Below are 20198 nucleotides of genomic sequence, written 5' to 3' on the forward strand. Positions count from 1 at the left end.
TAAGACCTTCTGATCATCCGTTAGGTGAAACAATTTGTAAAGGCTTCAGATAGTAATAACTATATTTGATTTAATTCGCTCTGCTTTGCCTTTTTGCTTGGCATTGAGCACTTTTTGTAATATTAATAGTTTTCATTGTTTCAAAAGTAAAACATATATTTTTAGATGAAATTTTACATTAGTGGGGGGTAATTTTTCATTAGTTACCCCCCCATTCCGATTGGTGGGGGTGTAATCACCCCCGCGCCCCCCCCCCCCCCCTCTAACGGAGCCCATGATGATTAGTAATCTTTCAGATTCGCATTTTCTATAGTTTACTCATAGAGCGCTAATTAAAAGGTGCAGGCCTACTTAGGTGTGTCAACTCACCTGCCACAGCAGCCAGCAGGTCAGTTAATACGCTATGAGTGGTATAAACTGCATAACCTACTGTGCTAAAATAACTTTTAAAATACAATGTTGCCAGCTTCTTTGTAATATGTCTTGCACACAATCCAAAACAAAACATCATAGAGCAATGAAGAAATAATTATACACTGGCTTATAGGACTTATATGCATTGAGGATTATTAGATCATGTAAATTTTATCAACAATACATAGAAATGAAACAGCAAGTAGAACTTGACATAAAATTATACAGCTTATTGAATACTTATAGCACCATAAGAAAACATATCACTTACAATTTGTATGTGGTTACCTTTATCAATACTGTACATAGGCTAGTGCAGGTCAGTTGATACACGTGTATCAACTGACCCCTAGCTATAAAAATAATAAAATGTCCATTTTTGAAATTAACCTATGCAAGTAAGCTACTAAAAAATATCTTGCTTTAAAACCTCTATTCTGATTAAATTAAAATACGATCCCATTTTATCTTAAATTTTTCTGGTTTTTGCAAGACGACGATAAAAAAATATTAAAAAAAAATTTACTCACAGACTATTTTCAAATTACACCCCAGTCTTTCAAGCAAATTTATTTAATTTTGTTTTTACGGTGTTTTTTTAACCTGAATTATCGCTAGCTGGCAATACTTTTTTTCGAAAAGTTTTATTTTTCTCTGGAAGGGGGGGTGTATCAACTGACCTTTCGTATCAACTCACCCGCTCTGCGGATTTAAAAGTTTTTTGTTTTGAATTTTTAATCTAATGGATTTTGAATTTTCAGCAGGTGAGCAGTGAGCACAGTCATGGTGGATTGGGTCTCTTGTGCTTATGAAGAAACTATCGAATTCTTCTAAAGGCGAAGATAAGTGACTGCGAACTAGTTATAGGAAAATGCTGCTGGTCTAGGCACGTTGTCATCCAAAATCTCTGCTAAAAATGTTAGCAACATGTCAAACATCGCTTTCCATACTCGTCGCTCCCACAATTCCAGTTTTGCTTTGAATGCAGCCACTTTATGACGTAATCACATGTTTCTATACCGTACATGAAAAGCTTGCAAAAATGAAACAATAAGACGAAACATGAAAGAGTTTTTATAAATGCGGTTGAAAAATATTTAAAAACCATCTTCATCTTTGAAAGCTCTCCTTTTTGCAAAGATAAAGATCATTCAGGAGCAGTGAACAAGCGGCATGATGCAGAAAAGTATGAAAAAGTGAAGAACAATGATCCGTTGATTTTCATATTCGTTGAAGTAAGCTTCCAATTTTGCTGTAAACAACGTTAAAATAAAAAATAAAAATTAATACATACCAAGTTACATCAAATATAGTTACTACTTTCTAAAATCTCTACAGCCTGTTTCACTCTAAAACAGAGATCATCAGAAGGTCCTTATTCAAATAGAATAACATACATACCATTAACATACAATACAATCAATTACATACCAAGTTATATGCGTTAATTTCTAACACAACCAGTGACGTTCGGTGGCTTAAACCATTGGGAAAGCAACTTGGAAATATGTTGCAGCAAGGTAGTAGGCACGAGGGGCGTAACCGTCGGGCGAAGCCCGAAGGCGTGTTGCCGAAGGCAACACTTCCAGCGGGGGGTCTGGGGGGCCTCCCCCAGAAAATTTTGAAAAACACTTCCAATTTGGTGCGCTCTGAGAGCATTTCCAAAACAAAATCTTCGGACTTTCCCAGCCCGAGGATAAAGATTCAATCAATCAATCAAACTGGGACTAGTCTAGAATGTTGGCTGCTTTTTTAGACTGAGCACAAAAACTTATTGTCAATGTCATCTGTAAGCATTTACAACATGCATTGGACTGGTGCACTAGTAAAGAGCAAATAATTAGCCTATAAATTAAGCTAGTCCATTCTTGAAGAACACAAGTATGTTTGCTCTGAACTTGTTATGTCAGTCTATTGACCCAAAGAATTTAAAAAACACTTGTGCTGTTTCAGTACTGGTTGGTTAATGTACCCTTTGGAATTGCATGTCTTATTGTAGAATCTATGTTTTTTTTGGTAAGAGAACCAGCTTTATTTTCAGCGTACTCAGTAGCCTATAGTTACAAGCCCGAAAATCACTCATGCGTAGAGGCTGTATTCCTTTCGCCTGAAACCAAAAGCAGCCGCTATGAGATACGCATTGACGTCACTGGGAAAGCAAGTTTAACCATAACACCAGATAACACATCTGATTGGCTAAGCAGCTGGTGTCGTTTTGCAAAACGATTGAGGATTGGATAAAACGAAGGCGTTTTTCAATGTAAGGTAAGCACTTTTGAAAGTTGATTTCCCTGGAGCTTCAGTGATGGTTTCTGACAAAAGCGTTTGCGTTAATTGGCATTTATAGGCAAGAAATGCGGTTTGGTGAGGACTTAGATACTCACAAGAGTTACGAGTAATTCTAGTCACAAACACAGTAATTTTCAAGTTAAAATAGACTTGATAAAAATAATAAGAAGTTAAACCTAGAATTCAGTCATTATATTTTGCATAGTTTTCGCTCAGGTAAGCACTGCTTTCCTTGCTTTCCCTCACCGATCGTCACTGAACACAACACATACCAAAGGACACAAAAAATACATTTTGCACTGACGAGCCTCTTAAAGAGGTAGGCTGGTTTAGACAAATTGAAAGGAACTTTTCAATAACGTTCACGATACATTGACATTACACATGATTATATTATGGATGATGAAAGTCATTGGTATTTGACCATGACGTTCTCCAAAGTAAAAATTGATTAAAAATTACTTTGGTGAAAGACTGAACTACTATAGAAGAAATTTTCAAATATAGCTATTCGTCTATTGGGGTAATGTAGAATGTAGATGACCGAAACAATTGATAAAAAAATTACTAATGTTTTTATTGTTTTCATAGTTAGTAAAACCGAAGATGTGACTTTTTACTTTGTAGTTTTTTTTTCGGACGTGACTTTATTAAGTTACTGGGCACTGAAACATTACTTTTTTTTTACATTAGGCAGTCCAATTCTACAAGCTTAATCGTCATAGTAAGCCTTGGCAAGACAAGTTCCTGCATTCGTGGTGAACGACGAACCAGTAACCATTTATATTATTTGCTCATACAGTCACATATTTCGAATGAAATAGCAGTTCGGGGTTCTACATTTAAAAGTTTTATAGATAAACTACAAAGATTACAAAACAAAGCTATAAAAGCAGTTGCTGGATGGATGTGGTCTGAACACGTTACACCTTATTTGAAGCAGCTAAAAGTTCTTAAAATTAAAGAAATTTACAAACTAAAACTTGCAAATTAATATTTAATTATAATCCTAATCCTTTGCCTTGTACTATTTCGAACTACTTTAAAAACTTTACAAACGTCCATAATCGCTCAACTAGTATTTTTTCAACTCAACTATTTATCAGCAGCTAATATTAAAGCTTTGTATTATGATGGATGTAAATTTGTTTCTTATTTTATTTGTTGCTAGTGTAGATAAAAGGCACATTAAAAGTTTCTCATCGACATGACTGAGGCGGCTGCTTGACTCGAAGACTGTCATGGTTACTTCGCAGCTTCCCGTTGTGGTTACTTGAAGTATTTACTGGATTGAACAATGCTTTGTACCTTTACTATTTTCCGTTGTTGATTAATGACCAACACTACCACCCTAGATCGTGATGAATGGAGACTGAGGATGTGCCTTGCCAGACCCCGTCCTACCCTGATTCTAGGAAATGAGACGTAAAACAGAGAGAAGAAGTTTTGATATTGCACAACAAAATTAATCAATCATCCAATCGTTGGTAAGATAGCATTCTGCTACGCTATGCACAGCTCCAAACAAAGCTCTCAAAGAGATATAGGATGTCTTAGCCTACTTGGGATGTCTTACTTGTCAGCGATTCTCTCCTTCATCATCTTCAGAAGCCTGACATCCACCAGGTGGACATACACATCGAAAAGAATTGTGTTCATTTACGCATTCAGAACCACTTGGACAAAAACCAAGTCTGCATTCTTTTGTCTCTGCCGGAAAATACAAGTCAAGCTATGATAGATTCTCATTAATGATAGCCTATATTTGTAAGCATTAGCGTCTATTTACAATATTTGGACAAATTTATTTTTTTGCGTTTTTCCACAGTTTGATTGAGAAACCTAAGCGATTCTGCCGGGCTTCCTTGCAGGTGTCGATTTCTCGTACAATTTTATAAAATGTGAAAATTTTTCAAATTCCAAAATTTGTCCCCAACTGTCTTGATATTTCCTATCAAGCGATCGCATTTTGAAAGGGATTAATAAATGTAGCCTACAAATATTCTGCTGTAAAACCAAAGTTTTTTGTGTCAGGTTTTAACGAACATTGTCTATGATGGTGGATAACTTGGGTTCGATACCAATAAGAGGCTCAGACAACCTAAATAAGACACCTATAAAGAAAACAACAATTTCAATAATTCAAAAATACGCAGTCTTTTCTTTGTTTCTATGTCCTTAAAAAGTTTCTAGTCCCGAAGTTCCCTTTGGACCTCCTATTCAACACTACTGAGAGGATGAAAGTATCTTTTATCAGGCTCGTCTTCTCGGTGGAAATAGTAATTTAAGCTCTTCATCAAATCGTTTGTGACTTATATGGAAAGGACGGCAAGTTACATTTGTAGGATTTTTTGATGAGTGATTTGTAGACAGACAGAATGCAGGCTAAACCACTTGCTAAGAAAACTTCTAGCCGTAAAGTAAAAGTGATAATAAAGAACAAAAATGCTAGGCAATTTCTTCGTTTTTCTATTTGTTTGTTATACAACATACACACTTAAAAATCGCATCCTTTACCTATGCACATTGGCTGCTAGGTTTCGTAACCACAAAAATATCTTACAGATAGTTTTACCTGTATCGCAATTCTTCCCTTCGTACCCCACATTACACGTGCATTCATAAGAGCCGAAATAATTTAGGCAAGTTCCGTTGACACAGGGCTGCTCATCCTGACACTCGTTGACATCTGAACGAGAAAACAAAAAAACATACTCAGTAACATTTTTGTCACATCTGATGATCATGTACATAAAAAACCACTAACTAATAAAAATGTAGGATTTTTAATTGGAGGTTAGATACAAAGCGCACGTATATTTTAGGAAAAATATATATACAATACATATTAAAATCAAGAGCCCTAATTTGTGCTTTGAGGCCGAAGTGGATTTTTCTAATGAGTGGTTGGCTACAGGTTGCTAGCTGACAAAAAGCACAGTTAAAAAGTAGCAAGTCACATTCTCATTTTAGATATAAACTCCGATCTAAAATTAATCTTGCCTTGTTTATCGAGGTATTTACATACTATAATTACAATCAAATTCTTCACTTATTAAATTTTTTATTGGTACACCGAAAAAAATACATGCTTGACTTAACCAACAACAATGTTTTGCACAGGGTCTCAGCAGGGCGACCTGACATCTCGCGTCGCCCTGCTGAGACGTTTGGCAGGCACAACTTGGGGCGCAGGTGCTGACACCTTGCGCACTGCAACCCTGGCTTTGGTTCACTCCACTGCTGAATACTGCACCCCTGCCTGGTGCCGCAGTGCCCACACCCGCCTCATCGACAGCCCAATCAACGACGCATTGCGAATTGTGACTGGATGCCTGCGCCCAACTCCAACAGAGTATTTACCAATCCTTGCAGGCATCCAACCTGCTGAGCTTCGCCGAAAGGGAGCCATTATACACCTGGCTCGCCGGGCGGGGGATCCTGACCACTTGCTCCATGCAAAACTCAACATCCCACCTCAGGAATCTCCCCGGCAACTAAAGTCAAGACACCCCTTTGTGCCAGCTGCTGTTGAATTACTACAACCATTCAGCGATCGTGCCATCAGCGCAGCACACTTCATGGAAGACACTTGGAATGCAGCATGGTGCGCCACCGACACCAAACTACATGGTTTTATGCCCCACCCGGTGGCGCGCCCCCCTGGTATGGACCTTCCTCGGCCGACTTGGGTCAAGCTCAACAGAATCCGAACCGGAGTCGGTCGCTTCCATTCCAACATGCACAAGTGGGGTCTGGCTCCCTCATCGGCCTGCGAATGCGGCGCGGAGGAACAAACTGCTTCTTCTTCTTCGTTTGAACCTTCTTCGCCATTCCAAGGGTCGAGGGGCTCTGCCTTTTACCACCCTTGGGCAGTGGCGGCGACGCGGTCTAGATGTTTGGGCAGGTGTCGAGCAGCCATTCAATTGATTTGTCATCCAGTTCACGCAGACCACGCACACCATTTGGCGCATGGTAGATGGCGCAATTACAAATGGTGTGGTCTACGGTTTGTTCCTCCTTGCCACACTCACAAATCGCGGATGGAGCCATCCCCCATTTGTGCATGTTCGAGCGGAATAGTCCGACGCCAGTACGCAGGCGGTTGAGCCGCACCCAGGCCTTCCTTGGCAAATGCATTCCGGTTGGGTGGTTGCCGGTGTCGGAGATGAAACTTTGGAGTCTTGAGGAGTTCTTCTTCCACTCCGAGCTCCATTGGTGGTCCGCCCAGGTAGCCGCACTGATGGATTGGTCTTCAGCAGTTTTCATCAGGAGTTGTGCGGCACGTACAAATGGGTGTCTCGATTTCAGTCGCTGAGGTTTCTCGTTCACAGACTCATAGAGACTTGAGTAGAGCAAGTGGTTGGGGTTCGTAGCGCGACGAGAAAGAGACAGGATAGCTTCTTCGCGACGAAGCTCAGCTGGTTGGATGCCTGCAAGGACAGGGAGATTTTCCGATGGTGTAGGTCGCAGGCATCCTGTCACGATACGCAAGGCGTCATTTATGGCAGTGTCAATTTGATGGCAGTGGGCACTGCGACTCCAGACAGGTGCACAGTATTCTGCTGGAGCGTGAACTAGCGCGATGGTGGCAATGCGCAGGGTATCGACTCCGGCTCCCCAGCCTGAGCCGGCCAGACGCCTTAGCAAAGCTGTGCGTGTTGAGATCTTTTTGCGTAGTGACTCCAAATGTTGACGGTAAGTGAGCGACCTGTCCAGGACTACCCCTAGATATTTAGGGTTTGGGCAGAAGGGCAGGGTTTTTCCATCGGTGTTGATCTTGAGCTCACGCTTCGCTTCCCGGTTGTTTAAGTGGAAGGCTGTCGTCACTGTTTTGGTTTCGCTGAGCTTCAGTCTCCATCTCTGGAGGTATGCCGAAAGTGTCGACATGTCCTGGTTTAGAGTCTCTTCCAATGTATCCCATTGATTCGACAAGTGTAAAATGGCCAAATCATCGGCGTAGGCGTATTTTGCGGATACCGTGATTGGCAAGTCGTGGATGTAGATGTTAAACAGAAGGGGGGCCAGGACAGATCCCTGAGGGACGCCATTTTTAAGGCGTCGTAACCTGCTTGGTTTACCACTTCCGGTGGTGAGGGTAAAGCTTCTGTTGTAAACGAGCTCCATGATCATGCTGACCATGTCGTTCTCGAATGTCCCATCTACAAGGCACCAAATGGAACGCATGGTATAGCAACGCTGGACGAAGCTACACTCACCTGGCTCTCCACCACCTGCCCTGAAATTTGATCTAGTCTCAAACGAAAGAAGAAGAAGAAGAATGTTTTGCACAGACTTTATGATGCAATTTTGATGTAAAAATAACTATTTATGGACGTCTCTTTGATATCAACTGTCAACATTATCGCCGATTATACTTTTGTGAAGACCAGCCAAATTACCCACCCATCAAAAACAACACTTCATAGCCCAATGCTATTCTTGGATACACATTACACAGCTGATGCCGACTCCAATATTACAAATCTGGTTTAATACTAGACTCTGGGAAAAAATATAGGCTACCTAGAACTCTCGCAATGTATGTAGATTTTGATATTGTCTGAATTTCCAGCTTCTAGCATCAACAGTGTAGCCCAGCGTTTTTACTGTACGTACCAGTCTTTATTGACTTTTGTTTCAAATAAAGTAAGTTTGTAGAATGTAAAACACGACACACAACGCAACATTTGACTGAACAAGTGTTCAAATGGTAGGCTAGTTTTGCCGCTGGTCCAGGCCTGGTTATCAAATACCAATTTCAACATAAACATTAAAAAAGGAAAGTGATCTCTGTTGACGTCATGAATAATGTAATGTTAACGCTGTAATAGTTACTGTCATGGTTTTGTTCATTCTCACCTTGAGTACAATCGTATCCATACCACCCTGGAGGACAGACGCAATAATAGGTGTCCTCTTCATCATCTACGCATGTCCCTCCATTGACGCACAAGTTATCGTACTGCTCACACACGTGAATATTGTCAATGTAGATTTCTGTATATAGAAATTGTTGTAGTACAAATTTGAAAAGGGATTTCTTTCAAAACTTTCTAACTTATATCAGTTGTCGGTGTTGCAGATTCATAGCCTCAGTCATGCTTCAACATAATCTACAATAGCACCAGTGGTTCTGAACGTTTTATCATTGATTTGTCAACCCCTACATTGGCGACCGCTACAATCGCTGAATGGTTGGTTGGTTTTGAAGCTTTATCCTCGGACTGACAAAGCCGTTGATAGGTTGTTCCTGGCAGTTTCGAGTACTTAAAGAGGCTTTTGACGCAGGGTCGGTGACCGAGATTAGCAGAGTGAAGTTTTCATAGTTGTTGAAGTGTTGTTGTTGTCTGTGAGCTATTCTATCCACTAGGTGCCGCTGAATTGAAAGTAATCCTAGAATACGTTGCTCAAGCGCACACCTCGAGAGCCGAACCATCTCAGCTTGATCTTGAATGGGCGCGTTACCACTGAGCTAACGGGTCGGACATGATTTGAAGGTCGAGAGGGATTTCCTCACCTTTCCTTTCCACATAGTAAAACATTTCCACAACCACACCATGCATCAACCTCAGCTCAATTGTCTGTGTTTCAAAATTATTGACTGTTTACTCTTTTCAGCATTGCATTTCTGCTGCAGTAACTTAGTTTATATTAGTGTAATGAGAAAATTAAAACAAAAATCGTTAAACGTTTACGCGCAGAGTTGTTACTGGCATTAAATCGTTGCTCAGATATCTTTACGTTTTGTGTCACAAAGTTGATGTAGGCTAAGTTAGATGAAAATTATCAAACGCATAGGCTATACTTGCTGATACCTTTGTGACTCGTAATCGAAAAAATGAAGTGTAGTAAGCTACACCGGTTCCTGAGTCCACAGCTCCTGGTTGACACAGAGCTGTTGCAGCTCACGTGCATAATGCTTGTTTTTATATAGCGCCGTATTCATCGCAGAATGCATTGCTCCTCAGCGCTTTACAAAGCAGACAGCGTCTATGCAGCCGTATAGAGGCGCAATTACCCAAATCCATTCCGTTGCTCAATGCCAAGCAGAAATTAGATTCAGTACCATTTCTAAAAAGTCTTTGGTATGACCCAACAGGATAAAGCCGACAGGATAAAAGTCGGATAAAGCCTGCAAGCCTGTTATGCTCATTGAAAAACTTAATTGAAAAACATTTTGTTTATCTTGGTCTTGTGTTTGCGATTTCACAGAACTGTATTTCACTTTTCGAAATGTGTGCTTACTTTGCAACATTACTTAATGGTTCCTATTGATGACCTATTCTTTTGTAAATTATCTTTAGTAAAATATTTTAATCAGGCTAATTCCGTGTCTTTTTAATTTTATTCCACGCACTAAGCAGCTTCAACCAATTTTTATCCCTCATGCATTTGTCTGCAGAACAGAACGACAAACACATAGCAAAACACGAAACAATTTGTCTTTGGACGTTTCAAACGTTCTGATCATCGACGAAAAGTACATAGCTTGACTGAACTTTCCATGACATGGCCTAAGTGAGTTCTAAAAGCTTAGTAATGGTTCAAAATGAATGCTATCAGAAGCTTCTGACGTCTATCGGTGGTTAATAACTTACTTGTTTCACAGCTTTTTCCGATGTAGCCCAGCTTACAGACGCAGACATGAGTTTGGTACTTGCTTTCACAGCGAAAAGTCCCGTTTTCGTTACAGCGATTTAATGCTGTGTTACATTGATCTGTACAAGCAATAGCGAGTTGATGTTTTGGGAACAGTAACAGAGCCGTTGACAGGATGTCTCGGGCCCGGTACCAATTTATTTTCGGGCCCCTTTCAGCGACAATGTTATGAATATAAAGGTTAATTGTGTACAAACTTTTATTGATGTGCTGTTAAAATGAGAATGACGCCGTTCAAAGTAGAAAATTAAGAGGAATATCATTTATATATAGGGTATATCAGGGGTGGGCAAACTTTTTATCTCGAGGGCCGCATTCAGAATCGGAATTTGTTCGAGGGCCGCAGTACAGTATAATTAAGATTAAACCAAAACATAAAATCTAAACTAGTTAAAACAGAAGCTTTTATTTATTTTTAAAGTGACGAACGAAAGGGAGATTTTATATACAGTACATGTACATTACATAAAAGATATAAAAACTGTTTGTCTCAATTATTTGTTTGAATACAACCCACATCAAGATAACACTTTGCCAGACCCACTTTGAGCGAATTAAACAGAATACATCTGTGAGCGAATTAACATAATCAGAAAAACTGTCGCAATCGCCGCTTTTCTCTCTACCAAAAGTCTTGGCCTTGATCCAAGACTAAAGCGACAAAGAAAGTCATATGATGTGACAGGCTAAAGTCAGAAACTTCGATTGTGACGTAATCGGCTGTTTAGCAATGGCTGCTTTGACACTAATTATAGCCATGCATTCATGCAAGATCACAATGTGGCTGGGGAAACAAACTACTACAATGCGACAAAAAGACTATAGGCTAATATATCTTTATCAAGATGACATATAGGAAGAAAAAGTTTAATTAAGTCATTGTAATAATTAAAATTTTCAAGCAAGTTGAGGATTATTTTTTTATATAATTGCTTCAGGCTTTCGCGGGCCGTACAGAAAGTTGTTGCGGGCCGCATGCGGCCCGCGGGCCGTAGTTTGCCCACCTCTGGGGTATATTATTATATTCTCAAAGATTTGTTGTAGTATCCATGAATTTCTCCAATTGCGCAATTACGCATTAGGGATTTCTCCGTAAACCGCGAAATTTTTGCTCTCAATCACGATCTTCGTCGGTACGTTTAAAGTTGTCGGAGTTTTGGGCTGAAATTAATTCTTTGTAAAGTAGACTCAAGTAGCTAAAAGTGATTACAACCAAAAAGATACTGTATAATGTAATATATATTCAGCATTAAAGAGTGGGTAAAGAAAAATATTTCGTGTTTTTGAAAAAAAAAATCGTGCTTAGGGAAAACACTTTACTCGGAAGGGGGCCCGATACTTTACCATCTGACGGCTGAACTGGCTGTTTTAACCTCTGATGGCAATTCCTTTAGATCGGATTATATTAAGATTTTGATAAAGTTTGAAGTTGCAGGAAATCTTTTAAATCCGGGCCCTGTAAATATTCTGGGCATGGGTCCAAAAGTACCACCTAGACCCCCCTGTCAACGCCCCTGAACAGTAATGCTTTGCGTTGTTAATTATATAGTTTAAAGTTAAGCACTTAGGCCTACAAAAATATGTTGCACGTTTTCAATTGGTTCGCATGCAGCTGTAGGCTATAGCAATTTATCACAAAAAGGCATAACTGCACCTTTTAATTAGGTTAATAGACTATTGCAGGCTACAATTACTAACTTACTGACAGAAAAACAACTTGAAGCAACGGGCAAGTAGATTTGTAGTCACATCTCTGGATAAAATCAATTTGCGTTATTTATAGGAATAGACTGTAATTGTACAGCTATAGCGATCTAGGCCTACCTCTTCATACCCATTGTTCGGCATTATCAAGGGTTGACAGACATTGTTAAATATTATCGAGCATTATTAGTGGCTATGGCATTGCGGCTTTTTTGGGGGTTGTCAGCACTTTCCAAGTTCCTTTCCAATATCGACAAAACATGTAAATCTTCTCGAATTTGCAACTTTTTTATGCAGTACTGCTTTCACTGCCTGTGGCTTGAGAAGCATCACCGTGAAACATTTTTACCTCTGTTTCCAAAAATAGTGGCCCACCAGAAAATTCCGGAATGGAGTTCGTGAAAATATAGTGCCTTCACTCCAGGGTGTCACAATCACACGGCACTGCCCCAATCGAGGTCTTGGTATTGGTGTCTTGAGCTGAATTGCAGCAATGAGTTTGTGTTGGTGTTGAGACTGAGGGAACGTCTGCAACAGATGTCAATCCGAAAAGGGATTGTCGAGACCAGCAGGTGCAAAGGCCATTTCAAACCGAAAACACGCACAAACAGACAATACCCTATCACCACTTAAAATTTTTAATATTTTATTGAAACATCCGAAAATCTTAAAAATGTCAAAAATGTTTGAAAACATTTGGCATCTTTGAAAAATGTTCGGCAATTCCTGAAATATCCAAACAGCAACACACTCGTGACTCCCAAATGTTCGTTAAGACCTCTAATAATGTCGAAAATTCGTTACAGCTCCTGAAAATACCTAACAATGGGTACTGAGACGTGGCCTTCCGCAATAGCGCTACCCAACAAAACTAAAGAAAAATTTATACAATGATAATAAAACATATCTATTTAATTTACCTACTAACAATCTCCAATAGGCATCCTGCAACGCAAGAAAAAGTATTTTAGAAGAAGTCATGACTTTTTCTATCTTTAAATTCAAGTTAGACTTTGGATATTTAAAATAGATACTGGTAGGCAATGCAAAGCATTTTTCTTAAGGTGTTACGACAATGCCACTTTTGTTTTCAGCAATGAGTAAATTGAGACTTACGATTGATGAAAGTAGTCACAACAATATCAATAATTACTTTTACTTACCGCTTGCGCCTTATTTTCAAATACTTCCCTTACTTCTTCGTAGTCGCAAACTTCTTCAATACATTCATATTCTGCATTGCCTTGTCGCATCTCTTCGAAGATGTTTCCATTTGCTCTTTTACTTCTCTTTAAATATTGCGCTGCTTTTGCTTTTTCCAAGAAAACTGAACGTATGCAAAACAGAAGGTTTACAAGGTATTTCCTTGGGAAAAAGTTGTGTTGGTATCTGAAAAAAGTTTGGCTTACCTCTTCCATTAGCAATTGCACAAATGGTAAAAAAGGTCAGTAAAATAACTACAGCAAGTTTCATGTTGTATTAGTCAGTTTACAACAAAATCTGTGATTCAATTATGAATCAGCTGGTGATAGATAAGAGCAAGTAAAGCTTTTGTTTAAAATCCAAAGATGCTGTGAGTTACCCGGACACAGGGGTCACGGTCAACGTTAAGAAAGTCCACTCCGTTAGCTCAGTGGTTATGTAATACTGATAATTTTCGGTTAAATGTTAAAATATAAATTTGTTAGTTAAAAACATGGTACATGTTACAGTTACACGCCCGACTCAAGATCACAAGGCTCTGGTTTGGCTCTCCGGGTGTGCGCTTGAGCAACGCATTTCAGGACTGCTCTCCATTCAGCACCACCTAGTCCTAACGGATGAAATAATTCACCGGCAACAACATTTATACAATCAGAAACTTCACTCTGCCAATCTTGGTAACCGGCCCTGCGTCTGCAGCCTCTACAAGTATGCAAAGCTACCAAAATAACTTACCAAGGCTTTGCCAGTCCGAAGATAAAAATTCAAAACCAAACCAAAAGGGCATCAACTGGCACTACAGTTTCGTCGGGAAATTGTTTTCGTCAAATTGAATGACAAAGATTGCAAGAATGGGAAAGTTTGCAGCATTAATTTTGCTTCTTGAGAAGTTATTGCTAGGACAGCATTTTTTAGAACGAAAGCTGTTGTAAAAGAAATTTTTTAATAGACCACAGTGTCAAAAAAAGAACTGGTATCTAAAAGACTATCTGTCTCATGTAAGTAATAGCTCATTTTCAATGAGAACAGCCAATGTGGGACCAATGAAACAAGGCTGTAACATTACTAAGATAAATTAGAAAGTAACAAAAGATGTGATTATTTATTTTAGTTCGTGTTTAAACGGTTCATTTTTTAGCGAAAAGATCAATGTAAAAATGAAACTTTAAAAGAGGATGTTGCTGTAGAAGCTGCTGTTCAACAGCAAAGCAAAACAATGACGACATGGGAGTGCTATGAAAGGGGTTTCGGGTCTAGATTCCAGGGTAGGGAACCTATTTCCATATATTAAGTTTTACCACAAAGCATAATTTAAAAAATGAAACGTTTGATAGGTAAATTTAGTAGTTTAGACGTAGGTAATCCGATAAGTAAACGATGCTATTGTAACATGTACCATGTTTTAAATAACAAATTTATATTTTAACATTTAACCGAAATTTATCAGTATTGCAAAATGCATTTCAATGCTGCAAATTCAAAACCTATCGTTCTCACAGAACATAAGTCAAGCTTCCTGTTGACAAACGCCACTCACACAGAATCTAGCTCAACACATCTGTATTTCTAATGCGACATAACTATGAAACCGGTATAGCATTTCCCTTGATTCTTACGATAGCTATTATTGATGAAAAGGCTCTACCGGGATATTATGATATAAGCGGGGAATTGAAAAATGAAAACGCTCAGACATTGATTCGAAATTAGACTGGCAAAACGAAGGGACTGAATTTTAGAACGAGAAGGTTAAATGCACGCCGGGAGAATGTCACTCATCCGACACCCGTCTCAATAAATTAAATTAGTTATATATTTTCTCAACTCCCCAAATACTAAAACTTGTAACATTGATAAATAATAAAATGTATGATTCTATTCGATTGGTTTACTTTTTGTAGGAAGTCATACCCCTAGACTAGACAGCCAGAAGCCTAAATTATCCTTTTAATTAGAGACTTAGAGTCTCTCAATATTCTTTAAATTATCCTTTTATTTCCTTTTTATAAACAAATTACGACAAATTAGACAGCCAAACCCTACGCTGGGGACTTAAGTTAGGCAGAACCCTACGCTGGGGACTTAAGTTAGGCAGAACCTTACACTAAGGGGACTTAAGAAAGGTAAAACCCTACACTGGGGGCTCGTCCAAAGGCGAAGTGAAATATGAGATATCAGACAGTCTTTATATAATTCACTTATTAAACCTTTATTATATGTAATATAAATGTTAGCCTACCACATTGGTGACACTCAGACAAGTAAGTTTAGAAACATTCTCCAAACTAGCTATAAAAAAATCTGGTAAGTACACTATGCTACAATTTTTATCATAAATACCTTTTAAAAACATGTTACTTGATAACATTTCACACGTTGGTTCGCCAATAGATTTTGTCAGATTTTGTGTAGCCTACTGTACTTTTTAAGCGCAACGCCAGCAATTTATTGCTTGTCAAACGTAACTGATTTTTGTTGTTCGATCATGGGAAGTAATAAAGCGAATTGTTCAGCGGCAGACCGCTTATTTTAGACGCCGATGTCAACAATTTATTTACATGCCAAACCGCCATTTGCCACTTTTAATATTTTTAAACGTTCACATTAGAATAATTAGATTCACTGATTAGTAATTACCAACAAGTTGCCTTTTCAGGGAAACATAACCATGTAATTTTTTGTTTAAAATTCACAGTGTCAAATGTAACTTGAATTTTTAGCTCATTTTAATATTCCTTTTATTTTGCCTTACTCGGCATCGCAGATTGCAGGACACCCCGTCCCAATCTTATTTTATACAGACGTGCAGGCACCGCTCTGCACAGCGTTGTGGTTTCGCTTCCAAGCAACCACTCGTGATTTTTGTGCGTCATGGGGAAATCATGCGAAACCGCCTGGACACATAAGGTTGTTATCGTTCCCCCCATTTTTTTTAGTATTATTAGGAGCTAACATGATTTGAGAAACTTTGTTTAGTTATTTTAGCCGCTGTCTTCTTTTGTTTGGAATTGCAGTATATGCACAGTTATTTACCCTGAATATGGAACTTTGTGTGTAAAAGCTTGGTTGGCATTTGGCCATGTAATTTCTTTTGTTTCTTGATAAGGCAGGAGCGCTGCCACGTTCTGAAATCGATTAAACAGCACCATTCATCCCACGTCGTTCAAACGTTGATTAACCATTACAAAACATGCTAGACGTTTTATGCCTACCGATTTTATCTCGGTATGTTTTATTGAACCATTGCTTTTTCCTGTTACATAATTCTATTAGCCGTAAGCTTAGCCTACGCCATGACACCGTCATGTTACGTAGTATTCCCATTATCCTATGCTATTATTTACCGCTTTTACACACCGTACTTCAAGCTAAGCCATGTCTCATTGACATTGTTCATTCACTGATATCTCATCATCACCTGTTTTCACTGAATTTTATTACAATTTTAGGTGCTCATCATTTCACCTAGCCTACGTTAACTAAGCTATTCGTTCTCAACGACTTCGCTCATTCACTGACATTGCATCTCCTTTATTGTATCACATTGTACATACTTACAGATACAGTCTACCGATTTTTCCTGTCTGTTCTCACACTTGAACAGCTTCTAGAACCTCATAAGCTGGCATCTGCAGCCATGATTAAATCATGTCGCCTAGTGGTTTCAACAATTTTATGCTATATTTTTTGTTATTGTGTTATACTACAGTGTACGTACTTTACTTATCACACCGCAATTATGTATCTTGCGGATGCTACTTTGTATCGAATTTTGCAGATGCGCCACCTCACCGCATGGTTGTTGCTAGATGAGATGCGAGAGACCTCGAGAGACTACAGCACCACGACGGATGACACGACAGAGTTCTCTATCGCCACCACACGGTGACTCTCATCAACTTACCTCCACGCGAGATGCCTCTATTCAGAGATGCCTTTACTTAAAGAAGCTCTGCGCAGACGACGTCAACTCGGCTAACCTCATAGCCGCCAACATGCACCGAAGCTGCATCGTTAACTTTCAACATGGTCAATACCATGTCCGCCGTAAAACTGCACTACCGTGCACAGTAATTGCATTGTTACGCACTCAAACCTTCTTCACACAAGAAGCACTCTACTTCAACAACATCGCCGCAGCATTCAGCTGGCCAAGACGTCTGCTTTACAGCTTGCGACCTTACAAGCTGACTACTCATTCATGTCGTGCTCACTGCTCATCATCCGTCAACAGACATAAACTGAACTGCTCATCAGCACTGCTGTCATAGTCTCGAACTCAACATGCTTGAACTCAATAGCATATCTTGTCCTCAAAGACATTACTCTCATGAACGCCATCTTCGCCTAGCACAACCTTCGCGCACGCGTAGCTCACCGCTATTCTATTATTATGTTTGCTTCTATGAAGTGTCAAGCCTATCTCCCCGGACGCGGGGCATGAACAATCAAGGACACTCACCTGCCTATATAGCCTAGCCTACCATATTTGTGTATATCGTCCTAAGCCAAAATGGCTCCCAGGGAACTTAAGACATCGCCTTATCTCTTATGATAAACGACTGTTACCCCTGTAACCGCAATTACTGTAGCCTATTACAGTCCTGCAATTATTGTATATCGTAGCCTACTAAGCCAAAATGGCTCCCAGGGAACTTAAGACATCGCCTTATCTCTTATGATAAACGACTGTTACCCCTGTAACCGCAATTACTGTAGCCTATTACAGTCCTGCAATTATTGTATATCGTAGCCTACTAAGCCAAAATGGCTCCCAGGGAACTTAAGACATCGCCTTATCTCTTATGATAAACGACTGTTACCCCTGTAACCGCAATTACTGTAGCCTATTACAGTCCTGCAATTATTGTATATCGTAGCCTACTAAGCCAAAATGGCTCCCAGGGAACTTAAGACATCGCCTTATCTCTTATGATAAACGACTGTTACCCCTGTAACCGCAATTACTATAGCCTATTACAGTCCTGCAATTATTGTATATCGTAGCCTACTAAGCCAAAATGGCTCCCAGGGAACTTAAGACATCGCCTTATCTCTTATGATAAACGACTGTTACCCCTGTAACCGCAATTACTGTAGCCTATTACAGTCCTGCAATTATTGTATATCGTAGCCTACTAAGCCAAAATGGCTCCCAGGGAACTTAAGACATCGCCTTATCTCTTATGATAAACGACTGTTACCCCTGTAACCGCAATTACTGTAGCCTATTACAGTCCTGCAATTATTGTATATCGTAGCCTACTAAGCCAAAATGGCCCCCAGGGAACTTAAGACATCGCCTTATCTCTCATGATAAACGACTGTTACCCCTGCAATCACGTTATCGACTACTTGTTAACTTATGTGTGCGTCCAATCTCCTCATCCCACGAAAGGAGGGGGGTCATGTGTCTTCCCCTAGCAATTGTTAGCCTACAATTGTCAATTTTGTTGTAAAGTATCTTATAACCACACATCTGTACAATTGTACATAGGCTAGTTTGCATCTTGTATAACCGCTTATTGTGATATGAATTACCTGTTATTTTGCCGTAAGGAGGGAAGTGTGTAACATGTACCATGTTTTAAATAACAAATTTATATTTTAACATTTAACCGAAATTTATCAGTATTGCAAAATGCATTTCAATGCTGCAAATTCAAAACCTATCGTTCTCACAGAACATAAGTCAAGCTTCCTGTTGACAAACGCCACTCACACAGAATCTAGCTCAACACATCTGTATTTCTAATGCGACATAACTATGAAACCGGTATAGCATTTCCCTTGATTCTTACGATAGCTATTATTGATGAAAAGGCTCTACCGGGATATTATGATATAAGCGGGGAATTGAAAAATGAAAACGCTCAGACATTGATTCGAAATTAGACTGGCAAAACGAAGGGACTGAATTTTAGAACGAGAAGGTTAAATTCACGCCGGGAGAATGTCACTCATCCGACACCCGTCTCAATAAACTAGATTAGTTAGTCAATTTTCTCAACTCCCCGAATACTAAAACTTGTAATATTGATAAACAATAAAATGTATGATTCTATTTAATTCGTTTGCTTTTGTAGGAAGTCATACCCCTAGACTAGACAGCCAGAAGCCTAAATTTTCTTTTTAATTAGAGACAGAGAGCCTCAATATTCTTAAAATTATCCTTTTTATAAAAAATAATACGACAAATTAGACAGCCAAACCCTACGCTGGGGTCAAAGTTAGGCAGAACCCTACACTAGGGGCTTCAGACACGTTAAAAACCCTACACTGGGGGCTCGTCCGGGATACGATGATTAACTTTTAATTAATTCCACAATATAAATGAACAACAAGTGAGTGAATAAGGTTTAGTGGAGTTAAAATATATAGAAGTTTATGAGATAGTCAGACACGTTAAAAACCCTACACTATTAATCGGATAGTTAGTTTGAGTAAAGCTGGAGATACAGTAGAAGACAATCATGTCTAGCTTTAATTGTGGTGTTTATCGCAATGTGTGCATTGGAACAAAAAAATGCACGTATCATTTTTATTTGAAGTTAAATCAGTAAGTGCAGAATATATTTTTGATACTCGCGTTGATGTTTTTCAGTATTTGGTTGTTTTGATCGTGTTGATGCATTGAATAAACATTTGCCTTTCTTTTTTTGGTGTAGGTCAGGCGGCTTATGGCAGTGGACCTCACGCTGTAGTAGCCTAATAGTAATAGCACATTTATAGCAAGGGCCGTGCTTATTTCTAAGATTTGCTCTTACTTTGAAGAACTACGTCTCAAAAAATACCGCTGTCTTTGTTACTAAGAAACGTCCTTATCTTTGAGTTGCGTCTAGCCTATGTCTTATTTTTAGCAATACGTCAGTGTTGTAAATAATATTTTTCCATAATGCTATGAATGACTTTTTGATATTATTATC

At 39.1% G+C, this 20198-nt stretch overlaps 1 protein-coding gene across 1 annotated transcript; it reads right to left on the minus strand.

Annotated features, from left to right (window-relative positions):
* Window positions 1–457: 457 nt before the first annotated feature.
* Window positions 458–13960, minus strand: LOC145774501 (venom prothrombin activator omicarin-C catalytic subunit-like). Its single transcript, XM_082585759.1, has 8 exons — window positions 13479–13960; window positions 13233–13396; window positions 12990–13014; window positions 10305–10424; window positions 8566–8703; window positions 5279–5392; window positions 4280–4413; window positions 458–1666 (listed from the first exon to the last, which is right to left on the minus strand). Exons 1-7 carry the CDS (start codon window positions 13540–13542, stop codon window positions 4283–4285), a joined length of 756 nt encoding a protein of 251 aa, XP_082441885.1. The 5' UTR covers window positions 13543–13960; the 3' UTR covers window positions 458–1666; window positions 4280–4282.
* Between the last annotated feature and the right edge of the window lie 6238 nt (window positions 13961–20198).

This window comes from Aplidium turbinatum, chromosome 7 (assembly GCF_918807975.1).
Source record: "Aplidium turbinatum chromosome 7, kaAplTurb1.1, whole genome shotgun sequence".
NCBI classification, from domain to species: domain Eukaryota; kingdom Metazoa; phylum Chordata; class Ascidiacea; order Aplousobranchia; family Polyclinidae; genus Aplidium; species Aplidium turbinatum.

Bases quoted from the DNA above. Each gene is read 5' to 3' on its own strand.
- LOC145774501 (XM_082585759.1), bottom strand. From the start codon at position 13,542: ATGAAACTTGCTGTAGTTATTTTACTGACCTTTTTTACCATTTGTGCA. The intron at 10,425-12,989 runs GTAAATTAAATA...TTGCTTGTACAG, and splicing joins CTATTGGAGATTGTTAGTAG to ATCAATGTAACACAGCATTA. The intron at 8,704-10,304 runs GTAAGTTATTAA...TTCTATATACAG, and splicing joins CGGAAAAAGCTGTGAAACAA to AAATCTACATTGACAATATT.